The sequence below is a fragment of the Polyodon spathula genome, chromosome 2 (assembly GCF_017654505.1).
Source record: "Polyodon spathula isolate WHYD16114869_AA chromosome 2, ASM1765450v1, whole genome shotgun sequence".
Classification (NCBI taxonomy): Eukaryota; Metazoa; Chordata; class Actinopteri; order Acipenseriformes; family Polyodontidae; genus Polyodon; species Polyodon spathula.
This window is the reverse complement of record NC_054535.1, coordinates 37,335,341-37,358,901: the sequence shown is the minus strand read 5'-3', so window position 1 is coordinate 37,358,901 and position 23,561 is coordinate 37,335,341. Positions and strand designations below refer to the sequence as shown.

At 36.5% G+C, this 23,561-nt stretch overlaps 1 protein-coding gene across 2 annotated transcripts in view; it reads right to left on the bottom strand.

Moving 5' to 3' along the window:
* Positions 1 to 23,561, bottom strand: part of ecpas (Ecm29 proteasome adaptor and scaffold) — a 44,011-nt gene that overhangs the window by 12,962 nt on the left and 7,488 nt on the right. For both annotated transcript variants that reach the window (XM_041221397.1, XM_041221389.1), the window contains exons 6-32: positions 23,382 to 23,553; positions 19,816 to 19,955; positions 19,342 to 19,423; positions 18,027 to 18,146; positions 15,529 to 15,614; positions 14,812 to 14,887; positions 14,647 to 14,696; positions 14,271 to 14,337; positions 14,053 to 14,175; positions 12,972 to 13,075; positions 12,527 to 12,650; positions 11,957 to 12,037; positions 11,437 to 11,656; positions 10,524 to 10,615; positions 10,080 to 10,214; positions 9,094 to 9,259; positions 8,810 to 8,982; positions 8,282 to 8,383; positions 7,850 to 7,973; positions 4,378 to 4,523; positions 4,060 to 4,114; positions 3,495 to 3,609; positions 3,056 to 3,124; positions 2,632 to 2,749; positions 1,962 to 2,129; positions 1,573 to 1,652; positions 246 to 351 (exon numbers count right to left, since the gene is read on the bottom strand). In XM_041221397.1, the coding sequence (XP_041077331.1) occupies positions 246 to 351; positions 1,573 to 1,652; positions 1,962 to 2,129; positions 2,632 to 2,749; positions 3,056 to 3,124; positions 3,495 to 3,609; positions 4,060 to 4,114; positions 4,378 to 4,523; positions 7,850 to 7,973; positions 8,282 to 8,383; positions 8,810 to 8,982; positions 9,094 to 9,259; positions 10,080 to 10,214; positions 10,524 to 10,615; positions 11,437 to 11,656; positions 11,957 to 12,037; positions 12,527 to 12,650; positions 12,972 to 13,075; positions 14,053 to 14,175; positions 14,271 to 14,337; positions 14,647 to 14,696; positions 14,812 to 14,887; positions 15,529 to 15,614; positions 18,027 to 18,146; positions 19,342 to 19,423; positions 19,816 to 19,955; positions 23,382 to 23,553 (3,094 nt within the window). The remainder of the gene's footprint in view (positions 1 to 245; positions 352 to 1,572; positions 1,653 to 1,961; positions 2,130 to 2,631; positions 2,750 to 3,055; positions 3,125 to 3,494; positions 3,610 to 4,059; positions 4,115 to 4,377; positions 4,524 to 7,849; positions 7,974 to 8,281; positions 8,384 to 8,809; positions 8,983 to 9,093; positions 9,260 to 10,079; positions 10,215 to 10,523; positions 10,616 to 11,436; positions 11,657 to 11,956; positions 12,038 to 12,526; positions 12,651 to 12,971; positions 13,076 to 14,052; positions 14,176 to 14,270; positions 14,338 to 14,646; positions 14,697 to 14,811; positions 14,888 to 15,528; positions 15,615 to 18,026; positions 18,147 to 19,341; positions 19,424 to 19,815; positions 19,956 to 23,381; positions 23,554 to 23,561) is intronic.

Sequence of the window (23,561 nt, the reverse complement as noted above, 5' to 3'; positions counted from 1 at the left end):
AAGAGAATACCTCAGCATATTGAAATCGAGAAAAAATTATTTTAAAATTATGATAAGTATGTGTTTTAATCTATAGGTTTCCATATGTTCCAGAAGTTTATTATACACTCATCTCAGTGGCACTGCTTATTGAGAAATCAAAAAAAAAAACCTGTATATCTGTAGTGTATTATCAGTATGCCTTAAATATTTTCTGAAACACACAAAAGCTGTACTTGCAAACAGACAGGAGTAGATAAAATTACCTTGATATCATCCCTCACTCTGAACAAAGTTTCCCAGATCTCTGGAAGTTGGTCAATGATGTCATCAAGTTGCCTTCCTCGTATTAAATCATTCAGTGCCAAGCAACTACATCCAGGGACAACATATTGAAAAAAAAAAAAAAAAAAAAAATGTATTATTGAACATATGCTAATACTGAGCAGACATCAATATAATAAAATATATAAAAACAGAGCTTTTTGGAAAGCCTCTAATAAATTGTTACTAGTTTTATTCCAGGACATAACGTACCTTCTCCCTATTACTTACAATCATATCCAGGGGATACCTTTCTTGAAAATATTGGTCCATGTACAGTGCAGTAAAAAAGTATTTGCCCCGTCTGATTTTCTGCATTTTTGCACATTTTTCACATTTATCTTTTTCAGATCTTTCACACTGATGTTCAGATCTTCAAGAGTTCTGGAACAATGTTCTATGGACATATGAATCAAAAGTGGAACTTTTTGGCCAAAATTGGCCCTGTTCTGTGTTACGATAACCAAATACTGCATTCCACAGTAAGAACCCCGTTTCAACGGTCAAGCATAGTTGTGGTAGTGTCATGATTTGGGGATGCTTTGCTGCATCAGGACCTGGATGACTTGCCATCATTGAAGGAACCATGAATTCTGCTCTGTATCAGAGAATTCTACAGGATAATGTCAGGCCATCCATCCGTGAGCTGAAGCTGAAGTGCAGCTGGGTCATGCAGCAAGACAATGATCAAAAACACACAAGCAAGTCTACATCAGAATGGTTGAAGAACAAGAAATTTTAAGTTTTGGAATGGCCTAGTCGAAGTCCAGACCTAAACCCCATTGAGATGTTGTGGCAGGACCTCAAACGAGCAATTTATGCTCAAAAACCCATAAATGTCACTGAGCTGATGCAGTTCTGCATGAAGGAGAGGGCCAAAATTCCTCAACGGCGCTGTGAGAGACTGATCAATAACTATAGGAAGTGTTTGGTTGCAGTTATTGCTGCTAAAGGTGGCGTAACCAGTTATTGAGTCAAAGGGGGCGATTAGTTTTTCACATGGGGGCATTGGGTTTTTTAAAAAATAAATATCAAAACTTTGTGTTATTTGTTCACTCAGGGTCCCTTGTATCTAATATTAGATTTTGGTTGAAGATCTGGTAACATTCAGTGTGCAAAATATGCAAAAATGCAGAAAATCAGAGGGGACAAATACTTTTCATGGTACTGTATATGTAACAGAGCCAATATCAAAAGCCATGTACTGTATATAGAATGTAAAGGAAGTGTATATTATTAAGAAAGCAACAACTTATAACACTTATATACCTAGATTCTCGAACTCTCCACATATTATTGGTTAGGTTGGATATTATATCTTGAAGAATCTCTTTCAAGTATCGATCAACCTGTGTAGAGAAGAGGTTGCAAGACTTTAGCTTCAGTACACTACATCCACTCCTCACCTAGAAGACCCATTATGAAAATGGATTTTGCTGCATTGTTTTAAAATACAACTAACTAAATATACACAGATGGAAAATGTTTCTGACTTTTTTTACAGGTAGCCTAAAATATATAAAATGTGCTAGTTTTTCCACTCATCATGTTAGCAGTCCTTTCCAATTAGTAAAAAAATGGCTGAAGTACAGCAACTATGTATACAACTACATTACAAACATACACTGAAACAATAAATGATAAAAAAGGAGACATACAGATTTTTTGTCAGTAACAAGAGCATCCCATATGCTGGTCATTGCCTGTCGGATTCCCAAATTGGGATCAAACTGATAACGGTAGAGACGTGGCACCAACTGGGACAAATACGGAGTCAGCTGCTCTCCAGCCTTTGCTGCTATCATGTTAAAACCAAAGGCAGCTCCCTAGTACCAGAAACAAGAGACAGAGATTAAGCCATTGCCGCAATCCCATTAACAATTAAGTTTAAAAAAAAATGTAACCTCTGATTTAGAAATGTCTTAAATGGTATCAATTTGTTTTATCTATAAATGATTGTAATATACCGTATATTGAACATAAAACTATGCAGAATAAGGCTATAATTCTACCAAAGGTTTCTGGTGACATACACCATGAGAGTGCTAGCTCAAGCAATTTATCACTGTCACCAGTAAGAAAACTAAGAAATCTGAGAAAACTTGATTGAAGTTTTCCTTGTCACTCAAGACCCTCTGTCTAACATACCATGCGTTATTCTGCTCTTCCACTTATTTTTCCCTGTCTTCTATGGATACAACTTTAAATATGAAGACATTGTCATTTGTGTTGACATTTACAGTGTTTTTTGTGTTCATTAACTGGCGATACACAGGCCTTGCACAACCACCACCACCATTTATTATTGTTCACCATGTATTACATTACCTTTCGAGAATTCCACATGGCATGATGATTGGCCAGGTTCATAAATTTGTAGACTAGGTCTGGTTGATTAAGGTCACTGGCCAGTGCACAGAGCTCTTTGTAGGTTGACAAGCTTTGACTGGGAATAAAATAAATAAATAAAATAAAACAATGTAATATAAAACAGGACGGATTTAGAGCACTTCATTCTATGATAATCCAACACTTCTCAATGCAATAATGAGGTTATTACATCCAAACCATATTTCTAAGATGTTTAGTCTTAGAAATTGCACATTGGTATAATCGGGTAACTGTTTGTTGGAATCAGACTGCATTTTTTTTAATACAAATGGTTCTCACCAACTGTCTTGAGGGTACTCTTTTCAGAGCAGGATCTGAGACATTCCTGTACCTGTATTATTATTATTTTTTGTACACTTACCCATCTGGGGTTTTTCCCAGTGAACCACCCTGAAACACCTCAGTGTCCTCTGATACTCCGTGCTTGGCCCTGAGAGGGAATAAACAGACAATGTCCCGATTTTTTTAAAATTATAAACAACTATGCATCATAATCAAAAAACACATTGCCAATTTAAGCAACATGACTATTAAGGATGTTCTGCAGATGTCATAACAGGGGGTGCAAATGAGATGAGCATGGCAGTGGTAGAAGAATTACAGGTTGATTCTGCAATACAGCAGCTGTGCGAAGATTATAGGGGTAACATTTTAGCTAAAGCTTTCTGAACAGGGTCCATAAATGCAGACTCGGAAATTTACTTAGAATGCTTTTCATGGTACATCTGAAAATAGTCTTAAAAATCTTTTTATCTTACAATTTTTGAATCAATGCTAGTATAATGAGAAGCACACATTACCTCTTTCCAGTCATCAGGGTCTCTACTAATGTGGAAACTAGCTCTTGCTGATCCTGTTCATTGCCCAGCTCATACACCATGCCAAGACCCTTTGAAGCAACATCTTGGCTCAACTCTGAAAGCATTACAATAAAGTACATTGATGTAGTGTTGTCCACTTAGCATGTCATAGCTGCCCTACTATACTATAACAGCACTGTATTCTGCTTTACAACAGGTTTAATGCAATTGGAATATATACATATATTTTTGTTGCTCGTCTGAGAAGACAAAAGATTCCACTTTAAAACTTTCCCAGAACTCAAATTGCTATTATGTTGCTTGTAAAAATATTTGAAAAAAATATTATTCAACCATAAAAAATAGATGGAAGGCAGAACAACAGCAACTATTTAGTTGTGTGTCCAAATGTTAGACTGCACCTAAACAAGTATGAACAATAGCACAAAAAGAAACATTTGGAAGATGTAGGGGGGGTAGCTGTACTCACTCATGGGTGATGACTCTTTATTCTAAAAGTCACTTAATTAGTTTTTAACAGAAACGTTAGGCTACAATTACTTACCATCAGGATCAGACAGGATGGAAATGAATGCAGTCTGAATTTCTTTCAGATGAGACTGACCGAAAAGAAAAAACAACAAAAAAAAAACCAGAAAAAATAAAAAAAGTTACAATTTGCAAATTATGGAGCAAACACAAAATAGGCTATATTTTATCTCCAACAACTACTGGTTAGCTAACCATAAGCACTTTGTAACCAGGCAGACAAACTTAAACTAGGAACTACTAGAGCAGAGGTGTTACAATGCATACAAAAATGAAAAGCACCCATAGAACCTTTGTGAGGTTAACCATTTACTACTGTACCAAACTGTTTTACCTTGATCTCCTTGTGCTGGCTGAGTTTCTTAACCAAGGACAGCAGCCAAATGCAGGAAGCTTGGCGGACATGAGGATTTTGACTGATAATGTATTTGTTGAGGATCATGTTGAGAACCCATGTTACAACATCATTCACCTTCACTTAAGTAAAAGGATTTTCCTCTACAATAAATATACTAAAACTGAGAGACTGGCTGACAATATATATATATATATATATATATATATATATATATATATATATATATATATATATATATAAAAAATATTGTCATTTAGAGCATTTATTTGCAGAAAATGACAACTGGTCAAAATAACAAAAAAGATGCGGCATTGTCAGACCTCGAATAATGCAAAGAAAATAAGTTCATATTCATTTTTAAACAACATAATACTAATCTTTTAACTTAGGAAGAGTTCAGAAATCAATATTTGGTGGAATAACCCTGATTTTCAATCACAGCTTTCATGCGTCTTGGCATGCTCTCCACCAGTCTTTCACATTGATGTTGGGTGACTTTATGCCACTCCTGGCGCAAAAATTCAAGCAGCTCAGCTTTGTTTGATGGCTTGTGACCATCCATCTTCCTCTTGATCACATTCCAGAGGTTTTCAATGGGGTTCAGGTCTGGAGATTGGGCTGGCCATGACAGGGTCTTGATCTGGTGGTCCTCCATCCACACCTTGATTGACCTGGCTGTGTGGCATGGAGCATTGTCCTGTTGGAAAAACCAATCCTCAGAGTTGGGGAACATTGTCAGAGCAGAAGGAAGCAAGTTTTCTTCCAGGACAACCTTGTACTTGGCTTGATTCATGCCAAAGCTGCCCGATTCCAGCCTTGCTGAAGCACCCCCAGATCATCACCGATCCTCCACCACATTTCACAGTGGGTGCGAGACACTGTGGCTTGTAGGCCTCTCCAGGTCTCCGTCTAACCATTAGACGACAAGATGTTGGGCAAAGCTGAAAATTGGACTCATCTGGGGGTGCTTCAGCAAGGTTGGAATCGGGCAGATTTGTCTTTGTGAAGGATGCATGAATCAAGCCAAGTACAAGGTTGTCCTGGAAGAAAACTTGCTTCCTTCTGCTCTGACAATGTTCCCCAACTCTGAGGATTGGTTTTTCCAGCAGGACAATGCTCCATGCCACACAGCCAGGTCAATCAAGGTGTGGATGGAGGACCACCAGATCAAGACCCTGTCATGGCCAGCCCAATCTCCAGACCTGAACCCCATTGAAAACCTCTGGAATGTGATCAAGAGGAAGATGGATGGTCACAAGCCATCAAACAAAGCCGAGCTGCTTGAATTTTTGCGCCAGGAGTGGCATAAAGTCACCCAACATCAATGTGAAAGACTGGTGGAGAGCATGCCAAGACGCATGAAAGCTGTGCTTGAAAATCAGGGTTATTCCACCAAATATTGATTTCTGAACTCTTCCTAAGTTAAAACATTAGTATTGTGTTGTTTAAAAATGAATATGAACTTATTTTCTTTGCATTATTCGAGGTCTGACAACACTGCATCTTTTTTGTTATTTTGACCAGTTGTCATTTTCTGCAAATAAATGCTCTAAATGACAATATTTTTATTTGGAATTTGGGAGAAATGTTGTCAGTAGTTTACAGAATAAAACAAAAATGTTCATTTTACCCAAACACATACCTATAAATAGTAAAACCAGAGAAACTGATAATTTTGCAGTGGTCTCTTAATTTTTTCCAGAGCTGTATATATATATATATATATATATATATATATATATATATATATATATATATATATATATATATATATTTTCAATTTTATTTTTCGGTGCTTATTTTTTGCTATTTTCGAGTTTTATATACTTTTTTTTTTTTTCCGGGGGCTTTCACTTTTTATATACAGTCCACACCGCTTATTTGCACACTGGATAATTGCATAAACTGCTTAATTGCATAGCAAGCACCTGGTACAGTTTTTTTAGTGCATCATTTTATGCGATTGTTAAATGCATACAGTTAAATGCATCATTCGCTTAATTGCATGAAGCTGCGTGGTCCACGAGTCCATTGTACAAAAAAAAAAAAAACCTTTGAGTGTTTCAGCAATAGCAGTGACGTAGAGCACATAACAACCAGCATGACAGTGGGAAAAGCCGGCAAGAAAGATACAGAAAATGGCAAAGCGAATCTGTGAAACTCGAGCCTCAGAACACTATGAGCCTTTATGGAGGCAAATGGTTGTCAGTCTATTTATCAGCAAATCAGCCGAATACTGTGTATACTTCCATTAACATTGTTTTGCTACGTTGTAGTCACAAGATCTAAGGTAAGGTACTGTACACACCTGTTTAACTTTTATGTTTTACTGTACTGCATTACTATAACTCAGTTTTTGCGGGCTGTTATATACTGTACATTATTTTACATTGTTTTACTTGTCATATTGTGCGTTGCCAGAGAATAGTGCTGTTCGTATTGAGTGTATAATGTATTTCAAATTATTTTATTTTTCTGAACGTGTTCAGTATTTTAGGTTACGTAATAAAATACAAGGGGAAAATAAAGTTATGAATCTCAGAGTTCTCCACACACCGTTTCAGCTGGACTAGGTGACTGTCGCCGCCCAGCTGAACAACCCTGATCCGCCTGTCTTGCAGATTCTACTGTGCCTTTAGCGATAAGGATTGATTGCACTGCCAACAGACTTGATCACTTGCAAGCGCTGGTTGAAAAAATAAAAACTTGGAACTAGATGACAGCTGTATGCTATGTTACATCATGATACTACATTTAACCAATCAGAAAGTTGAAGGGGTGGCTTTTCCATTTTAAGCACTTCTAGAGGCTGAAATGTTAAAATGATTGCTAAAAAAATAATTGATTATTTTCTAAGCAAAAAAGTGACAATGAATGTGGAAATTACCAAACCAAAATCGATGATGAAAAAGAAAGAAAATGCAGAAAATGGAAAAGAGCAGCCTCATTATAGTCAATGAAGAGCAACTTGTAGAAAGCGAATTGGAAGAACCGCAAGAGGAGCCAGTGCGTAAAAAAAAAGAAAAATTGTGACAGTGGGGTGGGTGGGAGAGAGATATGGAAATTGTTTTTTTTTTACAGCAAGGATTTGGGTGGTATGATGTGCAAAGCTCTGCCAGAAACACAAAAAAGATCGCAAATCATCAGGGGCTAATTGTAATCTTGTGTAGTATCCAATAGAAATGTAGCAATGTGCTGTTATTAAGAAGGTGGGGTGGGTTTAAAGTATTCAGAACAAATCAATGGTGGATACCAAGTCAGGAAAGAGGGACGTTGCCCAGCTGAACTGGAAACTTTTTTTGTAGTAAGTTTTATTTTTTAATGGGAAAGGGGTGGTTAAAGTGAATTGATTAACCCTTTCCACTGTTTTTCCTGTGTTTATTGGCTATACAACGACTTATTTTTTTTGTATTAGGGGTGTTTTATCGTTTTTTATACATAAACGTACCTGCAGGCGGAATGTATTCTTCCTCAGTACAGGTCCATACATCTCGTGCAGCTACAGAGCTAGTCCCTATGGCAGCACTGGTGATTGCTTCTCCCACTGTGAACTGAAGCTCTAGCTGCTTAGCCTGAAGCAAAAAGAAAAAAGTGGTTACCGTAGGTCAAGGCAATTTCAAAACAAGGCATTCATGATGGGCTATAGCCCCTAGTGTACTCCTTTAGGAGATTTCTCATGTCCAAAATATCAAGTATTTCACAGAGTTGACAGCTTTAACAATATTCTTAACTAAAGTTAAATTACATTTTTGTACTTTTAAAAGTACACTCTTTGCCATTCCAAATTCCAGTGATGACACATTAATAACCTACAAGGCACCCATACTGTACTAAATTTCAGGCATATCTAGTACTTTCAATTATAGTCAAATTTCCATACTTCCACAGAGTCCATAAGTCCTTGCAACAACTTCTTTTGATGAGGAAATTCTCCGTCTCCCACTGGAAAGAACCCCAATGTCTGTATAGCTCGCTCCTTCATCTGAAACAAAGACAAACTATTAGCCTTTGTTCAAATGTCATAAGCAAAATGTATTTGTTTCCATGATTAAACAACCACACATCTACATCATACAAAGCTAGCAAATAACACAAACATTAAACGTGTATACGTATATATTTATAGTTGTTGCTACTTTAACAATAACAAAGTTTTGAGGGCTCTACTAGGGTTTTGGAGCTTTTTGGCAAGCAAGAATGGAAATTTTTTTTTTTCAAATTTATGTCTGGAAATATGATCAAAATCTGTTTTAGCTTTAATATTTGGCAAGCACTATATTCCACCTACTGGACACATACTAAAGTGGGTTCAATTTGTCTTTTGTCTAAACTGGACTTAAACAAAAACAAAAATAGGTTAAGGAATACAGTACACAAAGCCAAGACCTCAAGATTGCTGTAAACTCACCTTATTGCTCTCCTTGCCAGATGGTATTCTGGCCAGCAAGCTTTCCACCAGATGTAGCTTTGTGAACCCTGTGCCTTCATTGGGTATCAGCAGTGCTCCATTCCTGCTGATCTCTCCCAGCGCTGTGCATGCCGCAACAGTCAAAAGAGGAGAGGGACTGTCTAAAAAGGAACCTAAAAATGAAGGAAATTAAACAAAAAACATTGTTAGTCTTGATTTTTTTTTTTCAGAAACTGTTCAACAAAAAACATGTCCGGAATAGACTGAGGGCTCAAATAAATTACCAATAGTATTTGTGGCAGACCGGATCAGTTCTTCATCTTCAGGTAGACTTCTGGTGATCATTGGCAGTTCTTGGTTTTGGATAGCAGCTGAAACTTTCTTTTTGGCCAAGTATCGCCCTACCATGTAACCTAAAGCCAAAATTGCTCCATGCTGTGTTTCTGGACTCTAGAGAATACAAATAACAATAATAATATTACAGGCTGTGTTCTTACCCCCCTGATGAAATATTCTCACTGTAATTTACTGCAGGTCATCACTTATTCTCTATATAACACATATTAAAAATCCATCTCTGTATGAACTTTATGAAGGCACACATATATAAAATTCTTCCCTACACAATTTACACTGACATTCTACCAAAATACTTCAGTGCTTGACAGCTGCCAACAGGAAGAAAAAAACACAGATGCTAGCTTAATATTGTTTTCTATCCCTCTCTTAAATGCCCATGAAAGGCAACCTGCCATTTAATGCACCCCCCCAACCCCCATAACTAAATGATACACAAAGCATGTTGTTTCTTTTCACCCATTCTGCCTCTTTCTCTTATCTACTTCAGCTACAACAAGATTTACTCCAATAAAATACAGTTAATCTGGTACATTAATAAATTATCAATTATGTTTTGGTTTGTTATTTATCTTATTTTATCCAGACAGTAAAAATCCAGACTAACTGTCTACAACGTTCAGCAAACCTATCTATGATATATATACAGAATCACAATTGTAAACCATCTCTTGGGGATGTGCTCAGTGGCACTGGCTTGCATGGCAAAAGATCACTGAATCAGTCTTGTTTGTTCTTTCCATTTCCTCAGTCCGCGGAATTCACAGGAGAGAATTTTGTTTGATAGAACAATTAGAAGTACTCTTTTTGAAAGCTCAGTGGAAAAAAGACTAGTCACCACAAAATAGAGCATAAATAAAACATGTTCAGCATTTAAAGAACCAAGTCACAGCTAATAGTTGAGTCTACTTACATGGTTATCTTTTGTGATCTTAACAAGGTTCTGCACAGCAGTCTTCAAATCACTCCCAGACATGGTCGATACCACCACTGCATACAGCTGAGCAGCTAGTTCCCGCATATCTTCTTTATTGGTGTTCATTAAACCCTGTGAAACCCAAGTACCATTAGATGTTATACAACTTATACTGTATGTGTTTTAAAAAGAATAATCTTCAGTTTCAGTAACCAGCAGTCTATCCTAAGTGCTGAAAAAGGTGTTCACCAGAACTGTGTGCGGGTATACACATCACAATTATAAACCAATCCATCCATCCATTATCATTAACCACTTAATCCTTTACAGGGTCGCGGTGAGCCCGGAGCCTAACCCGACAGACACAGGGCGCAAGGCAGGACTACACCCTGGATGGTACGCCATTCCATCGCAGGGCACACAATTTTAAACCCTCATTACCTTAATCCAGTCAATCTTGTCAGTGAATTTAGCTGCAAGTTTTTGTGGATAAACAGACACCACTTCCAACAGGCAGTACATAACAGGAACACCTACACAAAAAATAAATAAATAAAAAACAGGATATAAAATAAATGTTATCTTTGAAACTTTAGTATTTGATTTTGGGTAATAGCTGAAGTGTAAAACATACAATTATAACCTACATACAATTATAACCTACAGTATGAACAGATTTTATGTTGTGGACAGTTCCTACTGCAAATTTAGATTTACACAAGCACCACAATTAAAGTAGCGTTGTGGGATCACTGTATACTACATTTAAGAAATACAAAATAAGGTGTCAGTGATGCTTGTCTGGCCTGCCTTGTTCATTCTTAATTTCAGTTTCTAATATATTTGAACTGGACTGACACATGTTGCTTTCCCTTTCCTTTATTTCATTTTCACACACAATTGTTTGTTTTGTAAATAAATCCTGCGTGCCTGAGTGGCATTTCAACATCACCTCCGTGTCTCGCCCCATCAGTTAGTGGATACCCACAACCCCCCTTTCACAGTGTAGTTCTGATTGGCTGAACCTGATAAAGCTGTCCTTAAAGCAGATTTTACTAAACATAAACAATTGAGATAAATAAACATAACTAATGGGCTTTAGAATTTAAGCCAATTGCTTTTAAAATTAAAAGATTAATTAAAGTTACTTCTATGTCAATGTATGTTATGGAATTAATATTACTATTCTATATTTATTTATTTTACGGTTTATAAAAAATTGCATGGCACAGGAACACTGAAAGCTGCCCTCCCAAATTCTGTTTTGAAAACACACTAAAAATAAGGTTCTTATTAGTTTTGTATTTCTTTTTGGAACAACTCAAATTTTGATTTTCATGAACGGCTTACTAACCTCCGATTGCTGACAGCAACTGCTGAAGCAGCTCGATATAAAGCTGCACAGGGTTTGCATCCCCTCCCTTGTGCACCAGTAACGAATTGTGGTTTCCACACAGTAGGTTTCGGACATAACTCGCAATAGCTGGAGAGTTATCCTGCATGTCAGCCAGACTCTGGGAGGTGGGCATAGCCCCTGCACTGTGAGCAAGGCACATTCGTAGGTACAAGATAATCTGAAACAGGCAATCAATATAATTGAACCGTACTGGAGGTTTGGTTTGTTATAACCTAGGATTAACAAGATATGACTTAACTAAATGATTAGACCTCCCTTTAAAAGACCTCCCTTATTCAGCCCTTCATTGGGCATGTTCAATAACCTCAGGGGATTCCAGTTTTGTATTTCTAAATATTCACACAGCAGATGAAAAAAACTGAATTAAAAGCATCAACATATTTTATGTTCTAGGATACTCTATATATTTTCTTCTATTTAACTAATACGAAACAGATTCCTCAATAATATTAATTACCTCTCCAAACGCAGAAGGATTAAAAGGAAGGGTACAAGTTCCAACAATGTACTTTGCTGGTGTTTCCATTCTCTGTGATGCCTAAAATAAATAAATATTAATTTATTATTAAACAAACATTTGCACAATCAAAAAGCAATGACACACATCATCACTAGAATGTTTAGGTTCTGCAAACAGCGGCGAGATCTTTTTTTTCTTTAAAGCTGTTTAAACTGACAGTCAATGGAACATGTCAGATAATAACATCTATGGATAAGATTCCTCGAGTTTAAATCCAGCTTGAATTCAATTTAAGTAGTGCAACTGATGAAAGAAAGCAGCATTTAGTACAAATGCAGGAAAGGAACATACAAAATCCCCCTGCCAGGGATAAAATAACACATTATGTAAGTCCTCTCAGTTCCGTACCATGTTCAAATACTTAAAGAATCATGTGCACCTGGCAGGGGATAAGTAGTTTTTTGTATGCTGACTTAACCTTAATTACATTCAACAAAATTAACTCCCATTTCCACAAACGATCAGGATGCTGGACCACTGAATAATGAGTAGAAATTGAGTAAGTACCTTTTCCTGAATGTAGCTGACCATTTCAGGGAAGGAAGGCATCGCTTTGGAACCTTCCTTTTCAGTAGTCTTGACTGGAAGCGCTCTCAGTACACGCTGAGCTTCACCATGAACTTCTTCACGACTGTGGAAACAAAATAATTATCAAAATGTTCAGCCTCTTACTTTATCAAACGGACATTGGTGGTGTAACATTATCAACTCCACAACCAGCTGACCCATTTCTGATATCACATTGTAAATTATTTTATCTCGTTTTCACAACAAAGTTATCTGCCATAACGCAACCGCGATGTGGTATTTACACTCCAATGAAACTCAAAAGATGGAGGCTTTGCAAAATAAATAAATAAATAAATAAATAGATAAAATTACTGCTATTTTTTTGTGTAATCAGGTTTAACTTAATATTTGTTTGACTACCAACCCACAATAAAATACTTACAGATCTCCAGCAGCCAGGAGGAGGAGGTATCTGGAAGGTATGTGGTCAGATGCAAACACTGTGCTAGCAAATTTCATAGCTACTTGACGAACATGCACTTCTGCCTGTGGAAAAAAAAAAAAAAAAAGGCTCATACCTGTTTTTAGTAAGCTGTTTAGAAAAAAAATATTTGAATTCCTGAATACAGAGATTAAATAGTTTCACATCAGAAAACTATTCAGCACAATGGAAAAGGCACTAGTGGTAATTTATATTATTTTCTATGACGACGTGCCCTCCAAAGTTAGGATAGGGCTTCTGATTTTTGGTACTTTACCCTGACTTTTCTACTCTCCTTTAAGAATTCAATTGCTACCCATCAAGCCATTTGTGTATTTAAATCACAACTCAGAAGCGTGTTAATAGTAAAATTGATTTAATTTACAGGTTTTTTTTCTGTGAAACAACTATGTATTTTACGCTGGACAGACTTTATTACAATTGTTCTGCGTGACTGTATTTACATTAATAAAAAGGAGTCACTTTTTCATTTCAAAGCAGAAGCAAGACCCAAAAGCTCATTAAGCTGTTTCATAGAAAAACCTTGTAAATTAAATATATTTTACTATCAACATGTTTCTTAGTTGTGACTGAGATATACAAAAGTCTTAACAGGTATCAAATGAGCTTTTAAAAAGGAGAGTAGAAAAGTCAGTGGAAAACACCAAAACTCAGAAGCCCTAGTTATAATGCGGCTGGAAAGAGGATTGAAGTTTCTTCTGCAGCTATCAAATCATTTCAGTTTTCAGGCTTCTGTTTGCCTGTCCACTGCAGTTTGTATGCTCTGCATAAGCTTTGATTTAAAACTTTAGTGGTGGCAGTCAAGGTATTAAAATGGATGTACCAAGTGTTCATGTGAAAAATCAAGGGGTCAATCCGTAATCCCAGAACTTAAGTCTAGCAGTATTAAGTTCTACAACAAATACTGTCATTTTGTTGTTATGGCCATTTCAAATGTCAGGGATGCGTTGCATGTTATGGCATGTAGTTCAGTACATAACGCCAGCAAATATCTAGAACTCACACAATTCATCTTTATTACCTTTTCCATATATGCAGCAACAAGAGCTTCCATAAGATTCAACAGTGCCCCCTGTAAAGAGGTATATGCTCCCACCATCATGGAAAGAGCTTCCTGAATGGAGAGTCTGACCTCAGGATCATCCTGAAACGTGATGATTTCAAGATATTAAAAACACTCACATTTCAATATCAAGTCAATAGGTGCTCTACTTCCAATATTCAACTGATTAAACCTACCTTGCACATAGCTTCAAAAAACTGTTGAACTAGTGCTATATCCTTTGAAAAGAGCTCAGGCATCCGACTAATGAAAGAAAAAAAGAATTTGTCAAACTCCGACAAAAAAAAGGAAAGAATTAAACACCAGCAAAATGAGTACTTTTAGTATTTCAAATAATTTGCTAACATTACAAAACATACATGATAAAATAAATAAATTGTATTCTGGAATGTGTAACATTATGAAAATCCATCGTTTTGTTTGTGACATGTCTCTCAGTAGCCTGCCTCTCTGAACTGCAAGTCTCAACTTAAGACTTATGAATTATAACTGACTTATTACTTATTAAAAATAAACATATTAAATATGAAGTCTATTTTATATGAATGTTACCTTGATAGCTTTCCCACTGCAGAGTAGGCTACACACAGCAATTTAGGATCCTAGGAGAAGAACCAATAGTGTTGCATTTATCATCTACACATCAACACAAAATGATCATCATCAAATATTATTTAATCTTCAATATACAATTCCAATTGTAAACACTTTTCTTACCTCTTTATATTCATTAATAAGCTTTGTCAGTCCGTTCAATAGCATGAGACCCAGAGGCTTATTATTGTCAGGGCAACTATCAAAAGGGAAAACAAATTCAAACGAGTGTTTCATTTATTATTTCACAGCTGAAATTAGTAAAATATTTCAAAGAAGAAACATTGAAAAAGCATCAGTACAGGAGTTGGAATGATCTTAAAAAGGTGAGGGAGCTAAACACTGCTGTTATTTTAAATTGTAAAAAGAAGGTGACTGTGTGAAAACAAACATCTCTAATAGTGTCTCCTCAGTGTATTTTAATCTTCAGTAAAATGGGAGATTTTAATATTTCGATATGTCACTGTAAATCAACTGAATATACGCATTTAAGTTATAATAAAAAAATGAAAATGGTTATGAGATACACAGCCACCCACCCACCCAAGCAAGCAAACAAAGTTAAAGAGGCAGGGCAACTCCTCCTTTAGGATCACTGGTGAGAAATGATGATTAAAACTACATGAGTCTTTTGCCCTGTTGAGTCTCAGTACACTTGGGTATCTTTCATGTCCCCACTGTGTTAAAAAGAAAAACACATTTCTATTAATTTTTATTCAACTAAAAACTGCAGATCTCTACAAACTCCTGTATATATCTCCCTCATTGTAAATCGTTGCACAAAAGAACATGAAACCAAGGTATTTGTTAAGGTCGTTAATATCATTAATCAGCACTTACACCAAACAAATATGATGAACAAACTGCAAGGACAGGGATCTCAATTTGTTATTAGTATTTGCACCAAACAATCCATCATACACCACCTGCAAAAAAGAACAAGTATGTTAGTGACATACATCCCCAGCCATCTTCAAGTTAGAGTTATCACGTTAAAAAAAAAAAAAAAAAAAAAAAAAAAAAAACAATAAGCTCAAATTAGATGGAACATTGAAAGTACAATTGCAAACACTTTTTGATTGATATATAAATCAGCATGTTAAGTAATCACTTGTCAATAGCCACAGCATTCTTGGGTACCACTAACAAGATTCAGAACGACTTAATCTCTTTGGTCTCTCAGGTTCTGCTATAGGCAATAAAAGCAACTAGGAAGCCAAGTATATACCTGCAACGCTAGTTGAAACACCTGTCTTGTGTTTTCTGTGAAAAGTTGTTACATTTATTAAAACAAAAATAATAATAAAAAAGCTTTTAAAAAAAGACCAAATTCCCATTGCGCTTTTTATTTTTACATTCTAGTATTGAGTTTTTAAGTATTAGAACATAAGAAAGTTTATAAACGAGAGGAGGCCATTCGGCCTGTCTTGCTCATTTGTTTGTTAGTAGCTTATTGATCCCAGAATCTCATCAAGCAGCTTCTTGAAGGATCCCAGGGTGTCAGCTTCAACAACATTACTGGGGAGTTGATTCCAGACCCTCACGATTCTCTATGTAAAAAAAGTGCCTCCTATTTTCCGTTCTGAATGCCCCCTTGTCTAATCTCCATTTGTGACCCCTGGTCCTTGTTTCTTTTTTCAGGTCGAAAAAGTCCCTTGGGTCAACATTGTCAATACCTTTTATAATTTTGAATGCTTGAATTAGGTCGCCGCGTAGTCTTCTTTGTTCAAGACTGAACAGATTCAATTCTTTTAGCCTGTCTGTGTATGACATGCCTTTTAAACCCGGAATAATTCTGGTCGCTCTTCTTTGCACTCTTTCTAGAGCAGCAATATCTTTTTTATAGCGAGGTGACCACCAGAACTGTACACAATATTCAAGATGAGGTCTTACTAATGCATTGTACAGTTTTAACATTACTTCCCTTGATTTAAATTCGACATTTTTCACAATGTATCCGAGCATCTTGTTGGCTATTAATATACAGGACATACCGGAACAGCCGATATATATATATATATATATATATATATATATATATATATATATATATATATATATATATATATATATATATTAAAGGACATGTTGTCCCAATAGGGAAATTTATCCTTATTTAAATATACATTTTTTCAATATATGAAAATATATTTAAAAAAAATGAATTAAAATGGCCGTTTTTGTGACTAAAAACAAAGCACTGTCAGGGGGTATAATGCAAGGGTAGGGTCAATGATTTTCCTGTCAATGGAATTTCTGTTAAAGTAACGGATTTGGCATGCTGAAACAGAATTACATGTTTGAACAAATTATAGAATTTGCTCAGTTGACCATTTTTGACAAACGCAAACAGTAAATTGGATGATCCTTTATTCCAGTATTGCCTGTGCTTTACATTGCCTTTTATTACCCTACAGTGGCACCTATAAAAAATATCAACCTGTACCCTGTGCTAATCTGTCATTAAATATTGTATTATTTATGCCTGGCACAGGGCCCAAATCCGTTTAGCAAATCTGTTCAAAAAAGGATTTAACACTAAGAGGTACTGTGACAGGAAATGGCCGAGCTGTGACGTCAGGCCAGATGCCGGAAAAACAACAAACAGGTACTGCAGTTGCAAAAAGATGCAGCGTGCGCCGTTTTTATTAAGGACAAAAAAATAAATAAAATATCTGAACAAAAATAAACACTCACAGAGCACAAATAAAAGGTCAAACAAAAACAAAGTCTCGAACACAAACATACACACACAGGTCAGGCTGGGCTGACTGCTGACACTGATCCTGTATTATTTTATATTTTACATTTCTCTCTCCTCTCTCTCTCTCTCTTGCTCTCATTCCGCCTCTGAACACAGGTTTTTATACAAGTGACCATCTTCCGATTAGCAACACATTAATTAAGTGATTAACTCAACTCGGGAGATGGCCACCTTCTGCACAAGATTTTTTTTTATTAATTATTCCTGACAGAGGACAAGCTGCTACCTTGCCTCTGGCAGAACACACTCAAACAAACAACAAAACGCGTCCCTCTGCCATCATATATAAATAGATAAATCTTCAAAACAATAACAAAACAAAATGCATGGCTACCCCCATCATACTTACACATACAAAAACAATAAACAAAACCTTTCCTCCAAAACCATTATCTGAATACAGTAATCAGTTCACACTAGATTAAACTAAATTACTTTATATTCAGTAGAGCTTCAATCATTGCTTCACAAAAATACATAAGCTCCCTTCACAGGAATGCTTAAATACAAGCTAAGGCACCACAACAATAACTTTGTAGTGCTAGATAAACTCTGCTGGGGAATAAAAGCCAACCTGAATATTAGCTGGAAATGTGTCAGCTGCTAGCCTGGATCGCAGGAGATGAGGGAGGATCTTCAGTTTAACACGTGTACTGACTGGCTCTCGCTTTAGTTCTGGTTTCAGTGCTGCTCCCTGGAATAAATACATCGATAAATAAATAAAACAGAAAATAGTCCTTAATTAAGACCTGCGGTCAGTTACAATTGTAATTTGTAATTCATAGTTGAACCTTGGCACACTGGCATAATTGTGACCAATTAATTAATCAATTACAGTTCAATTACACACCTGTCACTTAATTTTTTAAATGCAATTACAGAGGCATAATTGCACCTGCAATTGAACAAAATATAATTGTATTTGTACAAGTAATACTGCTGTAATTCTAATTGTAATTCTAATTATAACTGACCACAGGTCTGCTTAACTTACATCATAAACTAGAATACAAATTAATAAAAAAAAAAAATAAAAAAAAAATAAATAGAAAAAATAAACAGATGCGTGATCCTTCTGGAATACAAGAATACTTTAACTTAAAATGTCCTTGTACAGATAATGGAACATTTTGAAACATTCACCTGCTTGTATTTTTTCACTGACACATGCATTAAGCAAACACATCTATAATAAGAATTTTCAATGTAAATTATTACTATTATATAAAAATACTAGAGCATTTTATGACATTAATAGACTTATGCCTGAATATATTATGCCTACTTATATAATAATATTCTTTATTTTTATACAGCATCTTTCACAGTGGACCACCATCACAAAGCACTTTAAAAGATACGTGACTAGGGTGTGTGAACTATGCATCTGCTGCAGAGTCACTTACAACAACGTCTCACCCGAAAGACGGAGCACAAGGAGGTTAAGTGACTTGCTTAGGGTCACACAATGAGACAGTGGCTGTGCTGGGATTTCAACCGGGGGCCTCCTGGTTACAAGCCTCTTTCTTTAACCACTGGACCACACAGTCTCCTATAAACATACACTACTCTGTTAAGAACTTGCATACTGAAAAGTTTCTAATCCAAACCCTGGTAGTCTGAACTGCCTAAAGTCTAAACTGTCGAAAGTTTGAGCCCTCATGCTATATGGTTTACTTTAATTAGTTTGATACAATATGATATAACCATAAAAACATAAAGACAAACATCAGACGCTGATATCTTTTGTATATTACTGATTACTAATCTAAACAGTGACTGCACTTTTCAATTATGAAGCAACACATCTTGCCTCTCAAAAATGTTGATATTTACTGTTCAAAAAGTTTAACAGAAGAAGCAGTCATTTTTGTATTACATCATCTTACCTCTTTTGTTTTAAGCGGAATATCCCCAAGGTACACTTTATAAATCTTGTTAATAATTGACGGATTGTTCCAGTCAATTATGCTGCAAAAGAGTACACTGAGTTATGCAATGAACAATCAACAGACAATTTAGCAACCTAGAATTTGTACTCAACAAGCCAATCTAGTTTCTAGCTAACATTTTCAATTATCGCTTACCTCTCATCCACACAATGCCATCATTTCAGGTGAGATAACAAATGTTTACTACGAGTTGCATAATTCTGCAAAATCACTCTACATTCTGTCATGAGTAATGTATATCCCACTGCATATAAATTGATTTGCTGCACTGCAAAAGCATGCACAATGACTGAACGATGGGGCTGAGGGGAGCTTTCTGGAGTACAGTACAAAATGCTGCAAATAAGTGAAACTATAAGGTAAAGGTATATTCAGCTGCTCTCTCCCAGCATACTACATTACTTTCCTTACCTCTGTTTGCTCTTTAGCTCCAGATCTGCAGCAGTTGCCACACTGTGACGAGAATCACTGGAAGCAATCACCAAGTGCACAACTGCTTCAACTTCAGGCACCTGTTCTGCTTTAATGAACTTTACAATCCCAAGTTTACACTGTTAAATAAAAAAAAAATACAAATAAAAAAATTACATATAAAATCAATACAACTGCTGCGGACTTAGCAGTCTAAATGCACTGTTCCTGGTTAATTAAATACTTTGGTAACCCATTTCTTTTTTTTTTTTACAATTAGTCCAAAATAAAAATGAATTATGTACCTAATAAAAGTCTTAAGTCCACCACACACAGCCCGACTCCAGCCGACCAGACTCGGTATTAACAGATTCTGCAATCAGTTGTGCTCAGTTTTGGTTTGATGTCACAACTGAGTTTTTCCCTGGCTGGGTGTTGCACACTGCTAAGACTGAATTACCGACCACAACTAAATCCTGGTGATTACTATGTATGCAAATTTAATTAATACTGCCCTGTACACATTTCTGTATTAACTTAGCCCAACATAGCAACCTTCATATTATGCATGGGATCATATGCTGATTAGAAAGCGGAGACAGCGCCACAAGGCAACCAAAAAGAAACGCTTAGCCTATTAATTTAGTTACTGACCATTTACACAGTGCAAACGTTTCAGGCAGTGTTTGACTTTTTGTATAGTTTGTCTACTACACTTTAGCCTATGGTAAATAAAATACAACCTGTTGATTTTTATTTGACTTTGGCGGTTTTTTCTCAGCGTGTGGATCTAGGGGCTTGTGATTTGTGACTTATTGGAGATCGGCACACTGGTTACTTCTGTTTTAGCACAGTCTTAAAATATAGGCTGCCAGTAGATTGATAGTAAAAAGGTAAATTAATAATTTACCTTTGATTAGTAAACACCTAAAAAAAACTATTCAAATGCGCACATACAGTGGCTCTCAAAAGTATTCATACCCCCTTGGACTTTTCCACATTTTATTGTGTTACAACATGGAATCAAAATGGATTTAATTACCACTGAGCAACACAAAAAATAATTGTCAAAGTGAAAAATAAAATCTACAAATTGTTCTAAATTAATTACAAATATAAAACAGAAAATAACTGATTGCATAAGTATTCACCCCCTTTGCTATGACACACCTAAATAAGCTCTGGTGCAACCAGTTGTCTTTAGAAGTCACATAATTAGTTGAATGGAGTCCACCTGTGTGCAATTAAGGTGTTTCACATGATTTCAGGTTAAATACACCTGGCTCTGGGAGGTCCCACAGTTGGTTAGTACATTTCCTTACAAAAACTACATCATAAAGACAAAGGAACATTCACTGCAAGTCTGGAATAAGGCTTTTCAAAAGCACCAATCAGGGGTAGGATATATGAACATTTCCAAGGCATTGAATATCCCCCGGAGCACAGTAAAGTCCATTATTAAGAAACAGAGAGAATATGGCACAACTGTGACTCTGTCTAGAACAGGCCATCCTCAAAAACTGAGTATCCAGGCAAGAAGGGCACTAGTCAGGGAGGCCACCAAGAGGCCTGTGGCAACTCTAAAGAAGTTACAGTCTTCCATGGCTGAGCTGGAAGGCACTGTGCATACAGCAACAATAGCCTGGGTGCTTCACAAAACTGGCCTTTATGGGAGAGTGGCAAAAAGAAAGCCATTGTTGAAATAAACTCACATCAAATCTTGGTTAGAGTTTGCCAGAAGGCATGTGGGAGACTCTGAGACCAAGTAGAAGAAGATTCTATGGTCTGATGAGACCAAAATAGAGCTTTTTGGTCTCAAAGCTAAGAACTACATTTGGTGCAAGCCTAACACTGCACATCATCCTGAGCACACCATCCCTACTGTGAAGCACGGTGGTGGCAGCATCATGCTATGGGGATGCTTCTCTGTGTCAGGGCCTTGAAAGCTCATGAAGAAAGAGGGCAAAATGGATGCAGTAAAGTACAGAGAAATCCTGGAGGAAAACCTGCTGAAGTCTGCAAGAAACCTGGGACTTGGGAGAAGATTCATCTTCCAGCAGGACAATGACTACAAACAGAGCCAAAGCAACACTGGAGTGGCTTAAAAACAAAAAGATCAATGTCCTGGAGTGGCCCAGTCAAAGCCCGGACCTCAACCCAATTGAGAATATGTGGAAAAAGTTAAAAATTGCTGTTCACCAAAGGTCCCCAACCAACTTGAGCTTGGGCAATTTTGCAAAGAAGAATGGGCAAAAATTGCAGTGTCCAGATGTGCAAAGCTGGTAGAGACTTATCCAAATAGACTTATTATGGACTTTTTTGTGTTGATCAGTGACAAAAACTTCTAATTAAATCTATTTTGATTCCATTCCATGTTGTAACACAATAAAATGTGGAAAAGTCCAAGGCAGGTGAATACTTCTGAGAGACACTGTATCTGGTATTTTTTTTATTCAGGACTAATGTATTTTTACCTGTGGAAATAAAGCTGTTAATATTCCGCAATCTTGTATGACGAGTACATGACAAGCTGTGTCACTCAAACCTGCTTTAATATTGGTTGACACCCTTATGGCTAATTGGTCTCAGTCAGTCTTGGCCGGCAACCGCCGCACACAGACAGACTGATCACATCTGAACGAAACTGTGTCTGAAAAAGATTCAACATGTTCAATCTTCAAATCTGAAGACATCCCGACTGAAATCTGCATAATCTTCATTTTAAGGGCACGCACACTGCTACGATTCACCCAGATTCTGTACGGCCAGTTGAGATGAGTCGGATGGCTTGAGGCGGGCTTTACTGACACCCACAATCTGATCCAGTGTGGCTTTACAGCAACTTGGTTTTAAATTCCTTAAGAGTTATCACAGCATGGCATGCACAAGCTTTTTGCAAAAGTCTGAAGAATACCTTTTGCCAGTTTTTCATAAAAACAAGAGCCAATTGCTTAATTCTTAAAGACTTTTACCTAATCTCTAACTCAATCCAGTAATGTTCCATTGGATTTGAGAACTGAAGATAATATGCGCTATGAACCAAAACCTTCGAAGTTTTCACCCCAGTGTTAAAACAATTTAAATCAACATTTATTTCATGCTACTGGCAGATTTCATTGAGGGGTCAATGCTTATGGGCACCACTGTACATATTCTTACATTTTTTAATATAACTACAATACATATATAATTTAAATCGGTGGTTCCCAAACCGGTCCCAAGGACCAACTGTATCTACTGGTTTTCATTCCAACTAAGCTTTCAATTACAACTAGACTCTTAATTGAATTGATAATTTCCTTATTAATTAATAATTAGACCATTTTAATTGTTTTCAGCTCTTAACAGTTGTATATTTCAAGTTAGCTGTTATAAGTCAATTGAACTCTGCAACTGTTTAAGAGCTGAAAACAATTCAAAAAGGTCTAAATAAGCAAATTATCAGTTCAATCAAGGGTCTAGTTGTAACTGAGAGCTCAGCTGGAATGAAAACTAGCAGACACAGTGGGTCCTCGCGACCAGGGTTGAGAACCACTAATTCACATGGTACACACAGATTTTAGTACCTGTTCAAGTTGCTCTGGAGTCCATGGTGTTTCTCCAATGATGCGTTTAGCAGCATAAAAACTCATGCCAGGTGGTGGCTGAGGAATTCCAACACCGCCGGCACTACCATTGCCCGCAGAGCTCTGAGGGGAGGCAGGGTTAGGACGACACTGGGGTTCATTCAAAACAAACCTGCAGCA